The sequence below is a fragment of the Alosa sapidissima genome, chromosome 14, assembly GCF_018492685.1.
Source record: "Alosa sapidissima isolate fAloSap1 chromosome 14, fAloSap1.pri, whole genome shotgun sequence".
NCBI classification, from domain to species: Eukaryota; Metazoa; Chordata; class Actinopteri; order Clupeiformes; family Clupeidae; genus Alosa; species Alosa sapidissima.
In genome coordinates, this window is record NC_055970.1 from 30,501,622 (window position 1) to 30,527,908 (window position 26,287).

General features: G+C 43.0%; 1 protein-coding gene across 2 annotated transcripts in view; it reads right to left on the minus strand.

Annotated features, from left to right (window-relative positions):
* Positions 1-4,674: 4,674 nt before the first annotated feature.
* Positions 4,675-26,287, minus strand: part of pde8a (phosphodiesterase 8A) — a 35,720-nt gene continuing 14,107 nt past the window's right edge. For both annotated transcript variants that reach the window (XM_042062213.1, XM_042062214.1), the window contains exons 2-22: positions 23,080-23,136; positions 20,615-20,805; positions 19,344-19,400; positions 18,996-19,050; positions 18,443-18,531; positions 17,573-17,651; positions 16,727-16,867; positions 15,788-15,876; positions 15,611-15,662; positions 15,459-15,501; positions 15,090-15,167; positions 14,870-14,940; positions 14,586-14,750; positions 12,772-12,820; positions 12,417-12,552; positions 11,773-11,971; positions 11,058-11,275; positions 10,428-10,560; positions 9,444-9,608; positions 8,967-9,096; positions 4,675-8,295 (exon numbers count right to left, since the gene is read on the minus strand). In XM_042062213.1, the coding sequence (XP_041918147.1) occupies positions 8,189-8,295; positions 8,967-9,096; positions 9,444-9,608; positions 10,428-10,560; positions 11,058-11,275; positions 11,773-11,971; positions 12,417-12,552; positions 12,772-12,820; positions 14,586-14,750; positions 14,870-14,940; positions 15,090-15,167; positions 15,459-15,501; positions 15,611-15,662; positions 15,788-15,876; positions 16,727-16,867; positions 17,573-17,651; positions 18,443-18,531; positions 18,996-19,050; positions 19,344-19,400; positions 20,615-20,805; positions 23,080-23,136 (2,304 nt within the window). In that variant the 3' untranslated portion in view covers positions 4,675-8,188. The remainder of the gene's footprint in view (positions 8,296-8,966; positions 9,097-9,443; positions 9,609-10,427; positions 10,561-11,057; positions 11,276-11,772; positions 11,972-12,416; positions 12,553-12,771; positions 12,821-14,585; positions 14,751-14,869; positions 14,941-15,089; positions 15,168-15,458; positions 15,502-15,610; positions 15,663-15,787; positions 15,877-16,726; positions 16,868-17,572; positions 17,652-18,442; positions 18,532-18,995; positions 19,051-19,343; positions 19,401-20,614; positions 20,806-23,079; positions 23,137-26,287) is intronic.

Below are 26,287 nucleotides of genomic sequence, written 5' to 3' on the forward strand. Positions count from 1 at the left end.
ACGTGCACCACTTATCTCTGTAGCAAGACTCTCTGATAGCATGCGGAATAGAAGTCCTCATTTTTTAAGAAACTAAAATATGACAAATTCACTCATTTAAGAAGAAACGGGTTACTCTTACGCCCAACTGATAGTATATCAAATGTCTGAAATGGGCATGGTCAGAATAATCGTTCTTTCTTAACGGAGTCTGTGTAGGGTAGAATCTTTGGGAAGTTTGGCTAGTTGAGCCTCATGTAACAAATATGTGTGGGTGGGGGGGTCGACTCCATGATGAATTCAGATAGAGTCGGGTGGTGCTTTCGTCCCATGGGAGTTTGGGCTCATCTTTCCCTTCAGTCCAGAATAGCCTGTCCTCATATGGAATATGCCTTCTCTATATAAACAGGCTTAGCTTCTTTACAACCAATCCACTTATAATTTGCCATTCTCAAAAAATGTTAATGCCAGATAGGATGATTAGCCATTTAGGCCCGGGCCATTGACAGTAAAATAAGGGGTCACTTACTGCAAGCAGCAGTAGCCTATGACTTTCCCTAGGCTGCATCTGTAATTTCTAGGCTAAAACTAGATGTACCGCAGATCGGTACAAAATATGACCGCCGCCCAGTCCAGCACATGTTTTCCACAAAAATAAATCACGCTGAAAGGCATACATGATTCTAACTGTCTCACTGAATTGCATTATGCACACTCAATTCTCACTGGTATCTGCTAGACAACAAGTACCAAAACATGATTAGTTCATAGATTTCACATGTCATATACATTTTATATAACGCCACCCCCATCTTGCCTGTTCATAATTCTGAGAAATTCTTGAATTGTGTGCATGTGTGCGTGTACATGTTTATGTTTATGTGTGTGTGGGTATGTGGGTGGGTGTGTGTGTGTGCATGTGTGTGTTTGCCTGTTTATGTGCCTGTGTGTGTGCATGTGCATGCATGCGTATATATGTCTACTGTGTGAGTATGTGTCATACGTAGGATTACTGTGAATGTATGTGTGCGCGTGTGTATCTGTTTATGCACATGTGTGCATATAGAATGGGTTTACATGACCCCTGGAGGCAAACATACGCAAAAAATTGGTCATCCTAGGCCCTACGGTTCTCAAGATATTCACAGAAAACTGTGTCTGCCCTACCCTCCTTTCGGGGGTCCAGTCCAGCGGGGGGGCTACAGATCAAAACGAAAAGCGATGGTTCCATGCTATCCATGTGGGGTCACATGCCCACCAAGTTTCGTGTACCCCGGTCTTTCAGTGTCCCGGGAATCCTTGTTGGTGTAAGGTCACTAAATGTACACATAAATTATTTTATTGTAAGGCCCCCCATGAACGAAAGTCCACGAAACTTGGCATGCATTCGGAGGGTGTCATAATGATCCTACACTTTCAATTTCGTGCAGTTTTGACCATGTCAGCCAGAGATATTGTGATGAAAACACCTAATTTTGCTTTTTAATTTTTAACTAGGTGGCGCTATACATGAAATAAGTTGTAATGGGATAGGTTGACATGCCCCCTTAAGACCAACATACAAAAAAGGTGGACCTCCTAGTGACTTACAAAATATGTCCTACGGTTCTCGAGATACACAGAAAACTGTCTCCGGCCACCTACAGGCCAGTTGGTGTATTGTAACATAAATTAATTTATTGTGTGGCCCCCCATGAACGGAATTCCACAAAACTTGGCGTGCATTCAGAGGGTGTCATAATGATCATACACTTCCAATTTCGTGCAGTTTTGACTATGTTAGGTCACAGATACCTGCGATTACAACACCTCATTTTTACTTTTTTGTGTTTAACTAGGTGGCGCTATACATGAAATGAGTGGTTATGGAATGGGTTGACATGGCCCTTTGAGATCAACATACAAAAAAAAAATGGTCCTCCTAAACCCTACGGTTCTCAAGATATTCACAGAAAACTGTGTCTGCCCTACCCTCCTTTCGGGGGTCCAGTCCAGCGGGGGGGCTACAGATCAAAAAACGAAAACAGGAGGTTCCATGCTATCCATGTGGGGTTACATGCCCACCAAGTTTCGTGTACCCCGGTCTTACAGTGTCCCGGGAATCCTTGACGGAAATTTGGATATGCGAAAAAGAAAAAAAAAAGAATGTCTTTTTGGAAGGCCGCTGCGCGGCGGTCATAATAATACCATCCTCAGATTAATTTTGATTGTTGAACGAACCTTCCAAAAAGACAGATTCGTTATGGCATTCCCATGCAGAAGCATCTTTTAGGCTTAGGCCTATGGTTCACCCAATATTTTGTAAATATTGTAGGCTACCCAATATTTGGTTGACATACGTGAAATGTTAAGTTTTGTTGTGTGGGCAGATAGGCTACTGATATGGAGCTGACTCTAAGGGACTGTTCGTTATTTATTCAAGAGGCTACTGGAGGAGTTTTGGGAGCGTTGGTCAAAAAAGACGTGACCCTCCCTCGCCAGCAAGACAAAAATGCATGACCCTCCCCAGTCCCAACAATTTATTGATGCCTTCTGTACTGTGTCAATTTGGGAGCTTGCATGCTACGACTCCTTCCTTGAAATGCCTTGGAAAGGCTGTCGTTTGCACAATTTCACAAATACTCACCGGGACCGAAAACAACCGGTCAACTTTTCCCAGGTTTATCGCGTAGGCCTATTTTAACTTTTTCCCGCTGTCTTAGGAGGAGCTAGCCTAGAAATCTAGACGCACCCTAGCGGCAGCAAATTAATTTGCTCAGCCTGTACGTCTAGCAAACCATAGGAATTTCTATTGGCTGACGGCGTGGACGTCTTAAGGCGGGCTTAACAGGATGACGACAGTCCTACAACGGTGAACAACAAGGAAGGTGGCTATGGCGAACGAAGAGCGGTTGTTTGAATCGGCGTTGGCGTCAACTTTGGAGGAGTTGGACTTGTGCTTTTCTTTGAAGTCATTCCTTTCGAAGAAGGATGTATTTGCTGTTTTGCCGACCGGATACGGATATGGTCGTGGCGCTGGCCTATTGCATGCCTAGGCAGTTTGAAAGACAATTCTCTGCCCGCCCCTCGGATTAAGCGAGGTGAATGGGTCGATTCCAGACTATACATTTCAATGATATAGGATGGCCCGCCAGGCTAGGGAGGAGCTGCAGGGCCGTCACAAGGGGGTGCGAGGCCCTGTGCGGGATGCGAGGCCCTTTTCACTTAGGCCTACGTGCATGAAATCATGCGGTAGCTGGTGCCTAGGCTACCGTCGGTGCATTTTAGTAGCCTAGTCTAATAAGCTACACCAGCTTGTCTTTAAGAGGGGAAATTGTATAGCCTATAACTTTAGCTGAGTCACATATTTGGCCATATGGTGTTTATCATAGGCTACATCACGAAATCAAACTGTAACAAAGGCGAACACTTTAACAGGGGAATTAATTGGGCATGAATCGTTGTGCTGAACGCTATTTGTCAATGAGCAGAAACACACACGACATTCAAACTATAGATAAAATGTGCACTATGGAAACTGGTCTATAGGCTAACATTGGACAAATAAATGACATTGACTCGCCATATCCTGACTCCTGAAAAAAAAAATCTTGCTTAGCCTACTTTGCCGCAAACTCAGCAATGAAATCATAGGCCAGCTTGCAGGTAGCCTAACGTCTTCAATTCATACAAGGGCAAGCCCATAGTCTCTCCTGTGACATGAAGGTGCGCAAATAGTTTTTAATAGCCTGTTCAACTTCGAAAAGCTTCGTTCACCCGATGCCAGTCACTGATCGCAATTTCAAAGTTAGGGAAGCTTCGTTCAATCTTTTTAATGTCATCTTTGGCCAGGTGCAAGGCCCATCAGAAGCGAGCCCCTGGGCGACGGCCCAAATGTTGCTCCATGAATACAAAAGTTAGGTGACCCTCCCTCCTAGACTAAAAAAAGTTGGGTGACCCTCCCCTCAACAAAGAATAAAAAGACATGACCCTCCCAACGGTCCCTAATACAGATAAAAGGAGCCTTATGAGGTGGATAAGGCCCTCATTTTTGATGAGTCAGATCATTCAGCAGAGATGAACTATTTCTACATATTTTATGCTATTATATGGCCGGAGATCAAGCCTTGGAAATGACTCTAGGCTTATTTGTCTTAGAGACTCCACATTTTGACATTTCTTATTCAATATGCCAATAGCTTGCTTAACAATGCATTGATTTTACATGCATTTTTTAATTTAGGAATTGCTTGTATCAAGAATTGAAACTATTTTTTGTCTTTAACCCATAGGAGACCTACTTCATTGGTCAACACTGGATACTGACTAAACAGCAGAGCATCTATGTTGACCACTCACTCATTAGTGTAGCATTTTACTTTACATGTTAAAGCCAATCAACACAAATCAAAACATGCACATTTCCAAAACAACCACCTGCCTCTAAGATCACTCTTTAACAACAGTTTAATAGTGAACACCACCAGCATCTGTGATGCCTAAGCTCAGGCCTCAATATGGATAATGTTCACCAGCATGGTATATCGCTGTAGATTTGTGTTGGCCTACTAGAAGAGCCAGGAATGACTATTTATTTTATTTACCATTCTTTGCTGAATATAAAAAAAATAATATCTGAGGAATAATGAGTCATCTGTCATCTTCACAATGACATACTATCTGCTTGCTTAATTATTGACTTTCAAAACAAATCAGTACAATCATGGTCCTTTTATTAACTAAAGGATGTCTGTCTCCATGCACTGGTGGTCCTACAGTGTGAGAACTGTACTTATGCAGGATAATACAATATTAAGAATGGTCAAGTCAAACACATCTTGATAAATTTATATCGGTGGAAAATGATAGATACACAGAATCCTGGAACACAATTCATTAAAATATATATGTCTGGATATAAGCCACAGTCTTTGCAATGACATTCTTTTCACTTAAAGGCTGGTCATGCACAGCAGGCTACCATTTTAATGACCAGAATGGGCTGGTCTGCTGACTGGAAAGCATTTTACTGATTCCCACATCAAACATCAGAATTTAGGCACAAACCTTTTGATGTACTCTAATTAGATGGCAGATCATAGACATCAGCATCAAAACAAAAGACAACACCAGATCTTCCACATGGGATCATGTGGTGTAGCGTGGTCCCACTTTGATTCCACTGCACATAACATTTCCACGCTACATTAACAACCTAGGAGATGGATGTCCTCTGCAAACCATATCCTTTGAAGCCACAACCTCTGATAAAAAGTAGTAAGGCTACCATTGAACTGAAACTACTACTGGAGTTTACATACTAGAGGTTATTATTGTGCCTGAAACTAAGCAAGTGACTGTGGAATTTCATAAGTTTAGGGTTAATACGGAGTACCTCAGTGCTTGGCTGCTTATTGGCAAGTGTGCTGACCTTTTAAGGGCAAGGAATGATCATGATGAGGTCATCTCATCATACTCAAAGCTGTGCAGATGGCAACATGATGCAACACACACACGATGAAGAAAAGACCTGATCAAAGGCGAGATGGTCGCCTTAACACACAAAAAAACATCACTCTCCATCCAGCGAGGGAGTGAGGGACTGACCTTAACCCATCTCACAGACTTGTGAGAGGACATTCCTTTTGTCAGCCAGACTTATCGTCCCCTCCTTTTCAAGTCAACAAGACTCCAGAAACAAACATTGCCGTAACAGTGTAACATGAATGATATAATGTTGGTATAGACCTGGAGACTGAACGATAGTTCTTTTTTTATCAAAACATTAAAATGCTACAATAAGCCCAGACAACACAATCCCAGCAAAACTCCTGTGACCTTTGTCATTCTTGTTGATGTAGTTATGAGTAAATTCCTTGAAGAATTACACAAAAATCTAATGACAGGCTTAAAGCTGTGACATAAAGCATTGAGCTTGATACCTGTGCGTAGATGTGGGAGACATAACATCAGGAGATACTTGACATAGGACACAACAGACATGGTACCTGTATGGCTGGACTATGGGCCTTAAGGGACTTTCTTCCTGGCAAGTAATGTGAGCATTTCAGAAACATAATACAATATTACTTTATTATCCATTGAACATTTTCTATTTTTTTTTTTTTTTCATTTGTTGTGGTGCTGTCAGACCTGAAGTTATGGTGAATCATAAAAAAAATCCCCTGATTTATATAACATTTCTGTTTTGACAGAGAGAAACAGTTTGATCAAAATATCGTGTTGACCAGTGTTTGCTTGGTAGTATGGCATTTTTTATATATATTTTAGTAGGAAATTCTCTTAATAAGGAAAGTTCTTAAACATATATTAGTATGCTAATTAGAAGCCCGACAGAGGCTCAAGTATAATCCTGTTTTTTTGTGTAAAGTTGACGGAACTGCCAATATTTCATACCCCTCCAAGTAGGCAATCTGCAACGAGAGGAGATGGTAACAGTGATTGACCATTCTGTATCTCACAATGCTACCAAACTTCCCAAAGACTTCATTGTTTCCATGCCAAATGTAATGCCATTCTGGTGGGCAAACATTTTCCACAAATGCTAATAGCGGTTTCATTTTTTGATGCTCCAGTGTAAAATTCATAGTCTATAAAAATATTGAGATTTACGTGAACATAACTTTCTTACTATGTTATTAAAAACTCCAGAATGTCCTTTGTGGATACACAGTGGGATGTACTGTATAAATATTGTATAAAATAAGGCAGTCTTTTCAGTAGGATAAACCAGATACAAAAAATTCTGGGAGAAAAATCATTTCAAGTCCAAAATATTTTTTTCTTTTCTTTTCACAGATTTCTGCTGTTCGCCGAGTGCCGTGTGATATACAGCATCATCTCGCAGTGGTGTCTCTGCGCACACACAACCAAACACCCAAGTGAACAACAACTTAAGAGCTTATTCCCAAATTCAGTATCCCAGCCTTGGACAAAAATGAGAGAATATTACATATCCATCATTGTTTACAGTGCAATATAAATGTGTCATTCAAACTAGTATTTGTAATAAGAAAATAAAAATGTCTTTATGTGAATGATTTTTTTTCTCTACGGGTATTAAATATGGACAAGACTTACTGGATTATAATTTCTGTTAATCAGCTTTGGCTTTCTTTGCTTTTTAACTTTGTTCTTTCTTCCATTTCATTAGCTAATTAATAATTTCATTTATTTATTTTAGTATAGAAAATAATGAACATCTAAAAAAAACAAAATAAATATATCAATGTCAATCTGTAATAGTGACCTTTGTTCCAGATGGTTACATTTGTTTCGTCTTCAGTTAGCATCCTAAATAAGCGTTGGTTTTGCTTTTTAGGATTGCCATAGAAGGACTGTGGAATTTGCCACATATCCTTTTAAAGTCAAGGATTAGCATAGTAGACACGTATTTTAAAGGGAAATCAAAAAACCCAAATCAAAGAAAAAAAATACAACAGCAAGGACCAGTACAGGTGGAGTGTGATTCTACAGTCTTTCTTCTGAAAGAATGAGCATGAGCAGTCCTGTCGCGGTGCCAGGGTCTGGGTGAACATCACCACACACACGCACACACAGACACACATGCACACACACACAGTCACTCCCCGTAGTTTTCTACACTACTTCCCAACACCTCACTCCCCTCTCATGAAAGATGCCTCTTAAAAGGTTTCTAAGCATCTTTTGTTTCAGGGTCTGTTTGTTTTCCATCTCTCTCCTTCTGCTACAGCTGTGCAGTCTAACAAACATCGTCCATGCTTGCATTGGAAGGAGCAGGCCAGACCCCATTTGTTCTGTAGAGGGGCAAGAGGAGCTCGCCCAGACAGAGTCACCAGACATCACCAGTCCAGCTGAGCCACCACTGGTGCGCAGAGGACAAGTGTGTGTGTATCTTTTTTTTTCTTTTTTCGTGCTCCCGTGTCTCCAGTCTCGTGCGTGTCCATCATGTCGCCTGTCCGTTCTCCGTGAAGCAGGTCGATGGCCTGCAGTCTGTGTTTTGAGCTGGACTAAAGCTTACAAAGGCAGGTGGATTGGGACGAGCCAGGCTGGGCCAGACCAGGGCCGCGGTGCCAGAGTGTGCGCTGTGGCAGAGTTGGGGGGGTGGGGCTTTGCGGTGCGGTGCGCAGACTCCGGGGAGACACTGCCTGGAGGCCTGCTGGGGAGTGGCTGGAGCAGGCGAGGGGGCGGCAGCGCTGTGGCGAGGAGGGGCGGAACGCCGAGGGCTCTACTCCGGTGGAGGGCGCAGGCTGTGGAGCTTCCGCTCGTCGAGGCCTTTCCAATACTTGTAGTTGTTGTCCAGGTGCTGCATGAGATTCGGGAGGTCTGCGAATGCTGCGGAGCGCAAAAACCACAAGACAAATCCAGTGAGGGGGCCATAGAAAACAGTGCAAGAGAGCTCCAACTTGTCCAATAGGACTGGTTCCCAACGTGGGCATAATGAATAAAAAAAACTTAATGAGAAACTTGAACAACGAATAGGTCAGATTTCATATGGATTTCATATGACTTACAGCAAAGTAGCCAATAATTACCGAATTATAGCCTATTTTGCAGTTGGAAAATATGGTCAGGGCTTACCTTTTAGCTTACATGCTAATAATTAATACAACAGATCAAATAAAAAAAAAATTGTTTAATGATAATTAAGTTTAACTGGTACAATATTTAAGTTCAACTGATTGCTGAAATTTAAAACGTAGGGACAATATCTAGCACATGTGCTGTTAGCCATGTTGCTGATCGGCCTCTGAAGTCGAAACTCAAATTGAAGGTAATATGTGAGTGTCTCAAACTTTGTGCTGTGGTGTGGGGGAGAGAGGGGCTTCATTGTCAAAGAGGCTCTGTGACGAGGAGTTTGGGAACCACTGTCCTATAGGGGTTATGGACAGCTTTCTACAAAAGTAACATTGAGCTTGTGCATTACTTTTACAATTCTAGGAAAAGGACAATAGAAAACAATTCAAAGTGATTGCAGTTTTGGGAAAACAGAGTGCAGAATTTACCATCCCAGGCATCAAACATATCTGTGATGAAATAGTCAATGAAGGAGATTTGGGATTTGGGAATGCTACAGGTGTTCCTGTCAAACACGGGCATGACCACTGGGAGGCCCTGTCTCTTCTCCTCATCCGTCTGTGCAGACAGGAGAGAGGGATAGAAAGAGAGTGTAGAAAGAGAGTGAGACAGACAGATTTATTCATCCCAGTCAAAATTCAGTGGCAAAGTGTATATCCAAATGTTAATCACATTTTTGTCTAATGAAGTGTATAATTAAATATCTATACAGGGCTATATTCAGTGATTAATTTAAATATAGTGCCCTACATTGTTGACAAGGAGTTTGAGGTCAATCAAATATGTTCAGATACTGTAAGGGACAACATGAATCACTTAAAGTTATGCCAAAGCCCTAGGCTAAATATATATGCAACATGGATCTCATCAGGATTGCCCCTATAATATTATTATATCCGTGTTACCTGTGCAAAATATTCTTCTGAAATGCGGCCAGCCCACTCAATACACAGCTCCAATGGTCGACAGGGATTCGAGATATCGGCGCACTTAATGAGCATGCGTTTCACAAGAATCCGATTCTCCGGAGTTGTCAAAATGCCTTTGACAGATTCCTCATCCCCATTCCCCTGGGAAAGGTGGAAGAGGGAGAGAGAGAGAGAGAGAGAGAGAGAGAGAAAGAAAAACAGCGAGAGACAATGAAATAGAAATACAAAATCAACAGAATTAGCAGGCTTTAATGAGAACAATCTGGTCCGAAAAGCACCATTACACCTTTACTGGCCTCCAAAAGAAACTCCCGTTACTTTATTTCTCCCCAGAAAATCACTTGGCTTGGACTAGGTTACATTCAGTGTCTAAATTGAATTAAATTAATTACTCCAAAGGATGAAATCCATTCAGTTCCATGAGCACACACAAATGCTCTGACTGTTTGCTGGTTGGCCAGTTTGGAGAGGGGAGACATTTAAGGAGGCAAGGTAGGCAGATCCCACCATTTTCCTTAAAAAGCTCTAGGATCCTTTAAAATGGCTCTGTAGGGCATTCCACACTGGGTTGAGAAAGCTGGTACCAGCCTGTCAAATTTTCACCCTACGCAGCTGTCTTTGGCGGCTGTCTCATGGGCCAAAGCTATATCCAGGCAGTGGCTCTCACTTTAACCCAAATCCCAGTCACTTGTGGAGAGGAACATAAAAGTACAGCTTTTTTTACAGGCAACTGGAACAGCTTCATGGCTTTGGCTAGGTGTTCCCAAATGCATGGTGGACAGTTTCTGCTGAATCTGTAAGTTATGTGGTGAAAGTTGCAGACATACACAGTCTTCCTGATAATACACTTATTTATTCAAAAATCTATATCTATCAAAAATATACATAGATCCTAAGGATCAGAACCATTCGGCTAAACATAAGCATTGTGAATTTGTGTTGACACATAAACTTTCTTACCCCATTCTCCTCCAAGGCTGCCAAGGGTTTATTGATGCTGTTGACGAACTTGTTGACATGCTCAAAGTGCTTGGTCATCTCGGTGGCCAGGACCATGTCAATGATGGCTTGCCGGAGTGTGCGGTACTCGTTTCTGAATAGAGCAGAGGGGGAGAACACAGGACGGGTTCAAATGTGATGAGTCTGCTATGCATTGCGGTCACCAGCCCAATGAATGGGCTGCATTGTTGAGGCTTCCCCCATCACTGGGGATTGTTGCATGTGAAGGGCACTGTGCTGGGGCTGAAATCACATTTAAGTAAGACCCCTGTCAAGGACATGCAACAGCAAACAGCTACAGCATGCAGGCACAACTGTCTGGACAATCCCCTATCCAGTGTCTTCCTGCTCTTTGGAGTGCTCATGAGGGTTGGTGACTATTATGGAAACAAAGCTGTTGGCCTCTTGTTTCTATACAGGTTTGAATGCAATGATTCAAATAAGCCAAACCAAGTATACATCTCATCTGTAGCAACACAGGGCCAGCTTGCCAATTTATGGACAATGTCTTTTTTTTTAACCAGAAATCATATTAAACACAAAAGGGAATTTTGACATGCAAAGACCCAAAGGGCAGGCCCCCTGTCCCACCTCTCCATGTTCTTGAAGATGTTGCACTTGTCGTCCCTGGTAGTGATCTGGAAGGCCAGGGCAGCGTGGTGGCTCTCCAGGACAGCCGTGTCATTGTACAGGATGGCCAGCTCGCTCCCAGCATTGCACAGGAAGGAGTTGGTCCGGCCCGGGTGGTCGACGTCGTGCACTGTGGCGGCAATCAGGGCTGCGACCTCGTCTATGGGGTCCAGGCTTTGCTGTTGAAGAACATGGAATAGCAGTGTATGTGTGAGGGCGCTCTTATGACTGCACTGATGCAGCATGTACAGTATGTGCGGCCCTCAGCGCATTGTCTAGTCACCACCTAATCATCTCACGGCCAGACAAATGAACTTTAAGTGCAGAACCACCACTTCATTTGTGTCATAAGCAGTCCTTCATGCCTGGCTACCGGTAATTCAATAAAGTGAAATTTTTTTTAGACAAACAGTCCACAAATTCTGCCGCCCCCCCCCCCCCCCCCCCCCCAGCTGTATGTGAGTGAGAGTCAGTGCATAGCCTATTTACCGCTGTCTATTGGCTAAGCTAATAGCGCAGGGCTGCCACGGGGGTTGAAAATAGAACGTTTCATAATCAGCTTACATTCCACAGCACACATGCATAACCAGCTAATGAGGCAGAGATTCATTTAGGCTAAAAGAAACCTTCCCTCTGGTGATGACACCGGCGCTCCCCTGCGCTCCGCACTGCTTACCTTAACTCTCTCCTTGCAGAGGAAGTAGGCGGTGGCGTGCAGTACGTCCGCTGCGTGGCTGGAGTTGTGGTAGGAGTTGCTGGAGTGGTAGTTGGCCTCGATCACCTGCAGCCATGACCGGAGCGTGGCCTCGGGGCAGCTTAGGAACTCACACACGCCAAAGCGCGAGAAGATCTTTAAACCCAAGAAGGTTAAAGGCCTGCCAAGGGAAAAGAGTTCCGGATCACTTGACCAGATCTCCTATATGCGTCCCAATCATATTCTACATTGGAGAGGGTTAAAGCGGACTAAAATTAAACAAATAGATTGTACACTTCACAACAAAATAATTACCCAGAAAATATAGAATAAAGTATTTTCTTCAGGGATGTTTGGACTGAATATATTAAATAATTTATGCATTGGTGCCAAGACTATATTACTGGGAGTATGACCTTCACTGTTTGCATGAAGTTTCAGATCCTTACAGGTGGCTTACGATAAGATTAATCATGACTCACTCGTTTTCTCAGAAAGATCATCAGTGAACAGTAAATCTGTAATCTCAACGTAGGAAAGACACGAAAGCCACAGAAACATCTAGCACATATATGTAGGGTGCTGGAGCATGCGGAAGATATGGCCTACTTCCTCCACTCCCCTACCGCTTTATAGTGGCTGCCTCTAGGTTGAAGATGTCAAAGTCCCATGAGTCTTCATTTTCCATGGTCTGGGCCACCCGAGGGGGGATGTCGTTGAGTGAGAGTGGTGTGGTCAGGTGACTGGGGATGTGATGAGGCTCTGAGGACACAGAGAGGCATGTCAGCTTGCATCAAGAGCAGCAGGCTTGGGAACAGGCAGCTGGAAATGGATTAGCCTGGAAGGTAAACATGACGCAGGATGGGACAACTGGAAGAGCACAGAAGCCCCCCGCTGTGATCGCGCCGTATTACTCAAAGCTGTGTTGCAAGAAATTCTCTCGTCGCAGGGCATTAAAACATGAGCCTAGACTGTACTCACGTTTTGTTGAAAATATGTATTCATTTCCAGATAGTCTTCGTAAGCCATCCTGTGGAAAAAAGACCATATTCAGACAACCGACTCACAACAGGAATTATGAGGTTCAAGTATTTTTTGGAGATAAATATCCCTTATTCTTGACCCTTGCACTGTCAAATTTGAAACTAATTTTCCAGCATATTGCATGAGAAACAGCAGAGGCATGCGTGGCGACAGAATGGCACTGCGCTGGTGATTAACGTGTAAACATGCAAACACATCAAAACAAACTCACCAACCCACCCTCACACTCTCCCATGGGGCAGCTGGCTTCAGCCCTGCCCCTAGTGCCTCTGTGTGTGTGTGTGTGTGTGTGTGTGTGTGTGTGTGTGTGTGTGTGTGTGTGTGTGTGTGTGTGTGTGTACAACTGGAGTGAATGTTTACCTCAGGAGTGAGAAAGGAAAGCGAGCAAGGCTCATCTTTGACCTGCACATTGTCTAATCGCGCATCAGCTCCAGCACACACGCGTGCTATTTTAAGCCCTTCTCTCTCTGCAACGTGGACTCAGAGTCAACCCAGAGACAGAAAACCCACTTTGAACATATCATGTCTGCCAAGAGCCCAGACGAGATATACCTACAAACAACATTACTTATAAAGCCCAGAAAAAAAAAACAGAATGACTATGTAATGCCAACACAGAAAAAGGTCACTTTAACAAGATACTGATCAAGAATTTCAGAGTAATTTCCTCTGGTGTTCTCTACGTAAAAGGGAGGCTAACGCAGGTCGACTGCTGGCCAGGCCAAGCCTGCTGTGTGGCCAAGAGTCGGCATGTGAGCGCAAGTCACGGCTCTTCATCGAATCCTCCAAGAACAGGATGTTTCCAGGCCACTCGGACCGAGAGGAAAAGTTCACTGGAGAGGGTGTTGTGGTGCCGAGCGGAGCGGCCGGCTTTTCCTCTGCAGCCCACGGGAGCACAAAGGAGGACAATCTAACACTTCCTCTGGGCCACGGCCAAGACTGCCAACTTGGCACTCTCCCTCTCCAGCTCCCCCCATCTCTCTCTGCCCCCCCCTCACTCTCTCTACTCAACCAGGCAGGGCTGACTACAGTTCATGAACACACACACACACACACACACACACACACACACCTAAACATTGCATTTTTGTCGGTCATCAAGATTTGAAACAGCCAAAAAACCAATGACCAATGCATTAACGCATTACTTTTGTAAAATAGATGTTGTCAAATTAGGTTTAATAATAAGAAATCACGTAAATTAGCAATCAGTGAGGAGAGGCATAGAAGTACCGCAGATTTTTACAGACTTCTGCATGCAGCAACTATTTTCTCCTTTAATTTTCTCTCTGTGGAAGTCAGCAGCACGAGTCCAATTCATAAGGGGAATAAGATACTAGAGCGGGCATGGTGCCATTTGTTGTAATTCGTGAATAATTAAATAAGGCCTGTAATGTTTCAATCATAAAGTAATCACATTGCAGAGAAACATTTAATGAAATCAATCAGTGACTTCCCAGCAATGACGCCATTTCACCTGAGGCCTGCTTGGCTGCCACCTAGTCCATCTATGGCTCCCTGATAAAGGCAACTTAGGCAGCTTCCTTCATGCAATCCCTTTGCAGTCTTCAAAGTCAACAACTAGACATACAGCGGCAAAGAGTGGGAAAGGACGATTCTATAAATAACTTATTATATTCTGTGCCCCATCCAGTACTGTAACGTCTTCGATCCAATGAAATGACAAAACTGAGCCAGAAAAGATCTGGGTCTGGGTCTACTGGGTCTGTGGCTGACATATGGATACCAACCGTCATCAGCCCCCCGACAAGGTCATTGGTGTGGGGGTCCTCCTCCTTGGTGCCCAGCTGGGGGGAGTAGAGCTCGGTGGTTCTCAGGATCTCTAGCACGCGGTCCAGGGCCTCCGCCACAGGCATGGGGCTGCTCTCTTGCGCTGCGTTGATGATGTTTATCACCTGGGTGTGCACAGACACACAGGAGACCACCTCAGCACTGGGGAGCGGGAGCCGCAGCACACAGCGAGACAAATACCAGCCAATGGGACGGGGGTGGGGAGTGGAGGGAGTTACAGTACCTTCGTTATTGGCGCTTCTATGGTCATGGAGTGGATCCGGGCCATAGAGGAGTGCCTTCTCTGGGAGCTTCCTGTGACAGATCAAACAAACACATATGCAGGCACGTTAGGCCCCGTTGCTGCCCGAGATTCGCTAAGGTTCAAAGAGAGCGTGTGTGTGTGTGTGTGTGTGTGTGTGTGTGTGTGTGTGTGTGTGTGTGTGTATGTGTGTCCATCTCACCATCGCTCCCTCGTGATGTAGTGGAGCGGACATCCAGGGAGCCTTTCCTCCTGTCCTTGTGTTTGCAGGACTGGATATCTGAGAGAAAAAGACTAAACCACTGAGCCACACACACATGCACACACACACACACACACACTATGCAGGAGACTTCAGGATATGTATACATGATGGATGGGGCTCAACTAATCATCAAATGTCAACTGCCTTTTGGTCAACTTATGTTGTTCAAACGTTCTTTAAGTAGCCATATATTGTGTTAATACGTTCTGCTCGGTAGCTCCACAGTAATAGTTAGCACACAAGTGGTGATGAAAAACTGTCTGTTCTATTGTACTCTTAGGAAAACAAACTGACAGCTTGTCTTACCTGTCTGAGATTCAGCTTGTACACGATCACTGGATTTCTCAGTCTTAAAAGGCAAATAGAAAACATTTTACAAGACTATCATATTAAATATAAAATAACATAGTCCCTGTAGATGTGAATGTTGCCATTCTGTGCATTTATGAATAGCTTACCTTATTATTATCATTTAAAGGCCTGTTAATAGACACATAGTGTCTAATTTTTCTGAAAAGAGCAGAGAGACATGAAACTGTGAGAACTTGAGAGAATCTGCCTTAATTCCCAGAGAGAGATAAACAGTGTAACAGAATTAAAAAAAGGAATGAAATTAACGAAAACTGCACACTCACCCTCCCTGTCCAATAACAGGTGTAATTTTCACATTTTGTTGGACACTGTCTCCATTCTTCTTTTTGGCATAATAAATCCCTTGCCACTCCTGAAATATAAATATGGATATGACTTAGAAGTAAAATAAACATATTAGCATAGGCTACTGCCTATAATCAGAAACCAACACAAGCTATTTAACAGAGCATTTTACAGCATGACACATTATTGATAAGTCAAAGTAGCACAAACCAAAGCTAAAATCAGGTTCAGGCATACAAATATTTTAAAGTATACAATTAAATGCATTTTTGCCAAGCACTGGACCAATAACAAAAAGAAAATGGTGGTGACAAAAATAATGCATTTGTGAAACATATCAAAGTGGTCAGTAGCCAAAAAAGGGAGTGGGGGGAGACATAGAGCTGTGTCCAGTCGAGTCCTTTTATGTCAGCCACCCTTCGTCTGCTCGGCTTGGTTCAAAAGCACCTTCCCACTGTTAGCCTGAGTGCAGATGACCTTCGTCCTCTCTGAAGTAAGCGCTCGCTGCACAGCTAGCCCCCCTATCTGTCCCCTTTCAAAAAAATAAATAAATACGGGCCCTTTGTTGTGTCTGATGCCTTGAGTCGCCATGGGTGACGGGCAGGTATTCAGGCTGGTGTCTGACCACAGAGGGAGGCTCAGGCTCTTCAGGTCTGTGACCAGCACTCCTCACTGCGGCATGCCGAGAGCCCGAATCGTAACAGTGGCACAGGTGCCTCATGCCTCATATAGGCACACACACATTGCCACCTTTTGTGTGCAGTCAAAGTCACTTGCAAATTATAAATGCTTACTCTTGGCAGAACATGGGGGTTCAACTACAATTTGATGCCTTGACATGGTACTTTTTGACATCTGGAGAAAATATGTTATGCACCATAATATGTTAAAAATACGTATAGATACACTGTACTCACCTTTCCTTTCCGTATGCAAGAATTTATAGTTTCAAGGAGATCAGGCTTATTTTTCTCGCTTTTAGGCACTTCTATGATTTCCTTCCCTATGAGTTCCCCCTTCTGGTATCCCATGATGGACTCATATGCGGGGTTTACATACTGCAGAGAGACATGAGCGGACGGTGTCAATGTCCACTAAATGAAGTGCTCATACAAAAAATACCTCCAGACAACTTGATTAAATCGTTGTGCAAACAAGGTGTGGAAACGGGGAGGGGAGAGGGGGGGTCAATGGTTTCATAAATATTCAGAAATAACAACAGCGAAAACAACAACATCCACAATGGCCCATAATATCAACAGCATCAGGTGATGTATTGATAAAACAGAACAGAGTGTGGTCCTTGATTTCAGTAGGGCCCTAGAGCTTTGCCAAAACAATGCGTTTTCAGTACCGTTAGCAAATTCGTCACTCATCCCGGCCCTCCTTGGCCAACACAAACGCTCCTTTTATATGAAAAAAGAACATGATAAAAATACTTCAACTGCCCTGTGACAAAAGAAGCCATTCAACCAAGGGAGAACACAGATATCATCATTGATATCATCGGTCACAAGACTTTCTAAACAAGCCTCTAAAGAAGGGGTGAAGACGATCACACACTATCACACTATCCTATGGGTAAGCAGACGCGCACACACACACACACACACACACACACACACACACACACACACTACAGGAGAGCTCTTTTGAGCACATTCTTTTAAATGGGTGCACTATGGAATGCCAACATAATGACCAGTCCTTTTGGAGTGACTGAGTTCCATTGAGGAAAAGAGCAGGATTCTCTCCAAACGAACCTGAATCACTTGATCTTCACTTGTGATCTCAATGGCCTCTTGACTCTGCTCCAGAGCGGTGAAAATAGCATTGCAGGCTCTGGAAAAGGGAAACATGGACATTGGCACAAATATATACACATATATAGGTTTTTGGTGTGGGATAGACGATCAAGGCGAAACAAATGAGACTGGTGAGAACGGCACAATTGCTCCCAATAACAGGGACGTTAAGCATCCCAACGTTGAATTGTGTGAGAAGAGCCTTCAGCTCTGTATGGTGTAAGAGGTTATAACTGTTTTCAAATCCAGACCTCAGACTATTTATGAGTTTACCTTCCTGACCTCCATTACTACTGACCTATGACCCAATTAGAGAGCTAGAAATTATTAACAATTATTTAGTGTGTGCATACATCATTACTTGAGATTATGGCTTGGATTTGTAAACTACAGTTTTGTTAGAGTATTCATCATTACAATTCTTCATTTTACAACAGATGAAGAGCTGTTTGTTCTGTTGAAAAAGAAAATGAATGCATTTTTTTAGGAATTTGCCCCAAAACAAAATTATCATGTCTATGTCAAGACAAGCCACACCCCCATACACAACCACTCCCCTTTGGCTACAGAACCAGTTTAGTGCCTGCAGTCCACACCTGGGAAGCATGCAGACTGCTCCGTCCACTTACCTTACACCACTTACCTTACAACACCAGACCACACAGATCACTGGTCAAACCTCTGGCAAGAGTTAAGGTTGGAATCCCAACCATGTCTCAACAAATGCGTGTTTAATTTGTTTGTTTGTTGTTTGACTGGGGAACTTGTGTGACTGGTGTAGCTCTTTCAGAAGCCAGTGGAGTGCTAACGGGGAGAAAGAGAGCTCACCTTAGCTTGAACTGTGCCCGCACTTCTCCATGCTCCAGCTGGATAAGCTCATTGTAGCAGGCCATCATGTTGCCATTCTCCACATACCGCTAATGGGAACACACACACACACACACACACACACACACACACACAAAAAACGTGGTCCAACACCAACATTAACAATAAGACCGGCTTGACAATCAGGCATTTTCATTACAGGCCAAACAAGTGTTTTAGTGTTACATACTAATCTCACAAATATGTCTGCGTCAATCAAGGGTTAAACACGGACGCAAGCAACGGGCACGTAAACGTGATTTATGCATCTCCCCCTCTGGTGGATCGCTCAAACAAAGGATTACATCAGGTATATATATATATATATATATTGCACAATTGGTCAGGTTTGCCGAGTGTATGCCGCAATACAGCAGCAGCCAACGCAGCTTAACTGAAAGGACTGTGCGTGTACTGTACTGTGCATTTCAAAATCCCTCACGGCTTGGTTTCAAATGCAAAACTATCATTTCTGAATACCATCACTGTAGTGACACATCAAAGTCTTACTCACTCTGTTAAATCCTGCAGCTATCAGAGACATCAGAGTGGCTTCTTCACGGTCCGGCCTTGAATGACAGTTTAGAGGCATCAGAAAAAAAAAAAAAAAACAGTCTCACTGATTGGCACAGGCACACGAAACTCTCCTGATCCACACACAGTTAGTTTAACAGTTCATGTGAAGAGTGCAGCTAGGTTAACACCCCCCGCCACACACACACACACACACAAACCTCTTAATTATTCAACTTAACCATACATGAATTTTGAGTTTTTAGTTCTGTTTAAAATGCTGCAGATGAATAAGTGAGGGCAAATGCTCAAGGATGGCAGCGCACAAGTGCACAACTGCAATACTTACCTTTTCACAACAGCAACAATCACAGTGTTTTCTGATGAGTTCACCGCTCTAATTGACCTGTATTTAAACAGAGAGAGCTATTTAGCGTGAGCTGCACTGGCCAACGCAGTGGCATCAAATCAATGTTGGTTTAGTTATTCATGGTCCGATTCTCAGAGGCAGATCCCAGTTGTGCAGCTCACTGTAAATAAATACGCTTTTGAAAGAATGCACTGTACATGGGCAGTCATCAGCTAGCAGTTAGCCCAAGCCTTTCACCATAAAGCCTCCTTGGTTCTTTCTCCGGCAGAACTGCATATACACTGAGAGTATAGATGGGCCAAAATGAATAGGGTTAACATACAGGGAAGGCAAGCTAAATGAATGTTTATAAAGGTGTTTTGGTTTAGGGCTGAGCTAAAGATAGCATGGAGGGGGGTGTGCATTTCTCATTTAAACGGGACATGACTTCACCAGCACCTGACAGAAGTTGAGCTGGAGAAATCCCTGGTTTGCCTATGCAGGGAAATCCAGAAGGCAAGACTTCTGTTGGCTGTATCTCCTGAGATGTTTCATACAGAACAAAAGCAGTGGGGATTCTCTCTCTTCATGACATGTTTTCTTCTAGTGAAACTGCTGGGGCTACTGACTCATGAGTGGAATCAATCTAGTGAGAATAATGGTGATAAACACTATAAAGTACTGAAGTGGAATTACATAATAACTCGACAAAGAATACCTCGTAAGATAGTATTTTATGTCAAACTCCATACAGACAATGAAAGACAAAAAAGACCACATTGAAAATTGGACATCAATGTAGTGCTATGTTTAAAGCTTAAAGAATATAGTACAATTTGTAGTGGAATGATATGTTGTAGGTACAGCATTTGTTTTAAGAATTTTAGCAATGTGGAATTTGTCATGTTCAAATTGTCATTGTTTTTTTTTTTTTTTTTTTTTAACCATTTAAATTAGATGATTTTGCTATTCCTTTAACCATCCATTTAAGTGCTTTGGTATTACAGTTCACTTGGATTGGGCAAAACATAAGCCTTTTAGTCTCTGCACCTGGGATTATAAGACTATAAGGAATTATAAGGATGGGGTAATGATGAGCAACCCTGACTATTAGCTTTCTCTATGGTAGATTGCACTGTTTAATAATGATGAAAAGACAATATAGGACATGTAACAATCATTGAGAGATAACAGCATGGAATCTGGGTCATGTAATATGAAACATAATTCATAATCAGACAAAGCAATAATCTTCATAAAAGGGGACCTACCGACATAGTGCTTCTGCATCAAAATATCTGGAATGTCTGTGATCGATGATAATGAGGTCATGATGCTTTTCTAGGAAGCACTCGAGTGCAGATTCAGGCGTTCGGGCTATGCTGCACTTGAAGTTGGCTTTCTCACAGGCCCAACAGAAGCCATTGCTCTGGCTGTCTTCTTTGGCAAACACTAAAAGTACCTATTGAGAGCGGCAGACAAAAAAGACACCGTTTTCACAGAGAAACCACAAGCTTTTCAAAGATCATGTGATTAAACCAAAATGATCTAGGGGATTTAAAACGTTTCAATGTTTATGAAATGAAATCTATTCCGAAATAAGGAACAGCATAGCTCAATAGGACACCAGTAAAAATAAACAGGGCATGAGCAGTCGCAGAGCCATCGGTCACACTGCATGTCTGGAGATTGATTGCGGCTCCTTTTCTGCTGCGCGTCACGTCTCGTGCGTCAGCCGCTCTTTAGTCCAGCGCTGTGATTTACACTGTTGGTCACACTGGCATCAGCTTCCCTCCGCTGAACCACCGCGGCCGGGCAACAAGGTGCTGCTGCCCCAGGCCAAATCAGCCATTTAGAGCGCAGGGCCTGCCAAAGGCATTTTAATGTAACTCCTGTGCTTGCGTAAATAAGAGGCGAGCCATGAGGCCCCCCTCTAGAATTTGCAACACTAAGACCAAATCCATGAGTCATTCATACTCTCACAGACGTCATCTTGAATCCGGTCAGCGGCGCAGACAGTGAACATTAAGAATGAGCAGTTTGTTCAGCAGAGTATAGGGTTTTTCTCTCTCTGTCTTTTTTCCCCCACGTGTAACACAACAGCCAGGAAAGGTACAAAAGAAAAGCTGTGTTTGGAACAAGCCCTACAGACAGACCCTCTGGGGTTAAGTTTTGTGGGGGGATAATTATGGTTTGAATTCTCTTGAAAGTGTCAGCCCTTCTTTTTTTCCAAAAGCATTACCTCATCGACCAATCACAACCCAGTAAAGGCATCTGGACTGCTGCGAGCTAACAGAAACCATGAACCTAAAGCTCTGGGAGATACCGATACGAGTTGCACACATTATAAATACACAAGTCACTCACACAAGTATGTGCAGTGCTTGTACAGAATTATGTCAGAATTCCACATCAACATGCTGTTGAAGTCCACATTCTTTCTGACCATGAACTTCCCAGTAACACTGAGCCAAGAAGTATGTTCCATTTTCAGGGAAGTTCGTGCCAGATTGTCTCACATACAGTATATACACAACATAAAGGACTAAACTCTAAACTTCACTCAGCTAAAATGAATTAAGGACTGTGATTAAGAACACCAGAAATTAGTTTAAAAAAAAAGGCTTGGGAAACATAGGGCAGGAGAAGAGGACACATGCAGTTTGATGAGGTAATTTTACACAAGAGAATTACTTTGGCAGTTTGAAACTGAATGTCTAGAAAACATCATTGTTAAAAACATGCGGCCAAGTCCCGTGAGCAAGGAAGGAATGGCAGGATCAGCTGTGAGTCCAGAGTGGCAAAAACAGGAAAGGGAAATCTCTTGGTTTCATTTTCCTACTGTGATTCAACTGAAGCGCATCAATGCAAAACTGACAGGTATTGTTAAATATTAAACGTTAAACAAAAGCTTTAAATTTCACTCCTTCTTATTTGGGAGGGGAACGTATGACTTACAAAAGCCATGAAAGCACCAGTGAAGTGGGTGATTCAATCACAAGGAAGCAACAAAATAGGAACTTAACTGTATGAATCACAAACCTTTATCTTATGCTGCATAAGCAACATCCTGATTTGACTTTAATTGTTGGTGCAACAACATGTGAATATGAACCACACAACCCATTTTCTGCACAGAGCAAAACAAACCACCCCATGAATGAGAACATCACTTTCTTGCGCACTGTCAATCCTTCAACACACGTAACAAAAGGAGAAAATGCCAAGTGCAGTGCTGCCTCTTTATAATGAACCATTCAATGTCTGAGACTGCCAGACATGTGGATCCAAGGGCTTTCTATGTCCGCCTCATATGAGATTGATTGTCTCTTATGGTATGCTCATTGTTGCACACGGACAACGCCGTTGCCATGGCAACCTTAGGGTATGGCACTCACAACCCTCCCATTAACACATCGCTCTTTTGGACTGAATGGAGAATTGTGGCCTTTTGTCTTCAAGCTATCAGAGTGATAGTGTGCTCAATGAGGTCGCATCCAGATGTGTTGGTGCTGAAGTGACACTGCAAATAATCCATGAAGGAAGCTCTTGTTTTACACACAGTAGACACAAACTGTATTTTGGCAAGAACATTCTGGTTCTCGAAGAATGACCTCAACCCATTGCTCCACTGCAGGAAAACAAATGCTTAGTTGTTGCACTTAGGAGGAAGGTACCTTTTGGGATATTTATTTGTCCATTGTGTTTTAAAAGCAGAGAAAAGGCTGGACATTACCTGAAGCTGATCTTCGTATAACTTCATTGGTCCAAACTGCACCTCTGTTAATGTGGTCTGAAATGGAACAAAACAATCAGAACGATGTTAGCTTTTCAATTATGAGATCATTTTAAGTTAATAAGATAAAAGTAGTAATAGTATATACACTGTATAAAGACAACAGTTCATCATACCATTCAAAAACTGTAAAACTATGGGATATCACATTGATTCATGAAATAATATTTGATTTGCTTCGGATGCAGTTTAGATGCAATGTGTGCAGGGGGACACCTTAGCTCCAAGCTGAATGGATAATATAAACACACTGCACTGAGAAGAAAATATGCCTTCTTATGGGAAAAAATGGAACTCTGAACAAAGCAAATTCAAACTTTCCTCCAAATGAGAGGAGAGTTCTCTCTGCAAATAATTTAGCTTCCTTCCTCCTAATGGAGCTCCACACAGGGGTTAGTATCTATGGCAACCAAGCCCTCTACGGACAGCCACCCCTCCAGAATTCCACTTCTCAGTAAACAATCTGTGCACGTGAGACACGCACCAAGTGGAATTTGAAATTAAGGTCCGATTTGAAATCACTTCATGCAAAAAGGTAAGCCCCTTTAACAAGTTGCTTAGCACAATTGTAATCCTGCCATGCCATGTCAACAAGCCCCACTACTGACCAAAAGGGCAATAAAGAGGTGTTTCTGATTTGCTTACAGCAGTTGGGTCATCTCCAAAACTATCTTGAAAAGACTGTAACAGCCCCTTGTAGTGGGAATGCATGGTAATTGTAAATACTTATTACTGAAAATAATGACAATAATAAAGTTGCCTAATATTAGATGGTTAAGTACAGCAATTACAGTACAGTTACATACATTTGTGGAAATGTGTGGACATGTAATGTGCAGTGTACTAATTTAAAGCCATACACATATAATATAAGATAATATATAATATAATATAATATATTTTTATTTATTTATTTATTTATTTATAAGTCTATAAATTAAATACTTTCCTTTTCTGTACCAAGGCAAGTAACATTTTGTACCTGTGTTTTTTGTGTTTATTACTTTGTTTATTTATGAATCTAACATTACTGCTATGGTAAAAATTGTGACGTATTGAATTTTGCCACAGGCCAGGCCAAGCCAAGCAGAACGGCGTGCTCTGGTTGAGTGGAGCGATTTTTTCCTGCTTAATTGATGCAGACAGAGGCAGTGAAAAAGCCCCTCATGCTATGGACATGTTACACTGCACAGATACAGCCTGCCATGCAAATGTCATATATGCCCCTCACCATCGGCACTACTCCAAACTGATCACAAGACATCCACAAGCCTACCAATGCCAACACACACACACAACAGAACCCAGGGTACATGAGGATGCTCACATATACTCTCTTATCTGCACATACAGTACAGAACCAGTCACTCTTTCACAGGTACACACACACACACACACACACACACACACACACACGCTCGTGCACGCACAGACACACACTCATGTAAACGTACACAGGCAGCAACATCTTGACCTAATTTACAACAGCCTCACGATGAGCTAACAGTAACGGACGGGTCCTCTGCTGTTAGTGTTAACCCTAGACAGGCCTTTCGATTGAAAATATATAGTATGCATGTGCCATCTGAGCAACACTCGATCGAATGATGACAGAATTACGAGGAGACATCCAAAGGTTGCATGTTTGGATCAAATCCAGACCAAAATGTATACTTGTGCGTTTAATCATCTCGAGTCACTGCTGAGCAGCAAGAGGGCAGAACCATCGGAGAACCTCCCGGGCCTCAAAAAAAAGAACACAAGGCCCGCAGCGTAACGTTTTCACACTGCATATTCCCGTTTGGCCCACATCTCATCCAGTGACATGTGTATGTACATGGCCGTGTCCACTCAGTAAGCACTCAGTCCAGAACACATAAACAAAAGGAGAAATGCTCAGAGTGCTGGCAAAACGTCCAGCAGCCCCTGCTGCTAACGCCACGCCACTCACCTCACTCTCCCAAAACACTTTCCACAACCGCGTGACGTACCAGCCCTGCTCATTCTGGTGACAAATGGGGGACTAGCATGCGCCGTTGTTGGATGCAGATGGCAGAGTTCAGCTCCATACACCTACTGTATTTACCTAGCAATGCTGCCTTTAACCCTGCATCCTGTCTACTGGGTGCATCCGGTCCTATGGATCTCCTCGCCACAAAAGCCCTTCATATAAACTGGGAGAGTGGCTTTCCACCAAAGTGAAAAACAGGAAATTGGATGACATTGTTCAGTGAGCAGACGTCAGCAGAGACAGATATAAAAGGGTAAACAGTTTCCTCGCCGTGGCAGAGGGAGCGGCACGTTTGGAATCTTGGGACGTCGGCTACTGCTCTCTCCTGTGCGGGGCAGCACGGACTAACCCCTGTTGGGTGGAGGGGACATGCATGGCTGGGCGCAAAATGCCAATCACCTGCAGGCTTGCTGGCAAGCTGCTCTTGCACACTGACGTATGCTGGTATGTGTTAGCAGAAAGGGAGGAGTGCTCCACATTGGCCCCGTTTAAGCCAGCCAGCAAATTATTCTCGGATTTTTTATTGTTCAGTGGTTTTTGTAAAATTTCGGGCGTGCAGTTTCACAGCCCAGAGTAATTTAGCTTTAAAAGAGATGAGATGCATCTATAGCCAAATAGAACAGACTCAGTTGGACAAAACATACACACTAGATGTGAACGGACATGAATCAATATTCAGCTGTTTGTTTTGCCTTGTTTGGAAAAGCACAAGGGGAAAGTCACATGCATATGATGAGGACACCGCTAATAACTGACATAGTTTTGACTTTGCCACCAATGTTGACCAATTTCAAGTTCCAAGTAAGGCTGACAACTTTCAGAACACTGAATATATTTTATGTGAGCAGAATGGACAAATAAATCAAAATATATTTATTTGTACTCCCCTCACAGACCCTGTGTAGATAGCACTATTCAGATCTGGTAGCCTACACAAATTAGCTCAGAGACTAAGGTAACACGGTCCTAATTACCAGGGGGGTATTATAACTATGTGGTTTAGTGACAAACCTGGGTAAGTTAACTCAGAGTAAGGGGTAAACCTCCTAATAGAAGAGCTATATGGCTTCATTCTCCTAACAAAACAATGCCACTTACCCAGGTTTGTCACTAAACCACATACTTGGAATGCCCCCC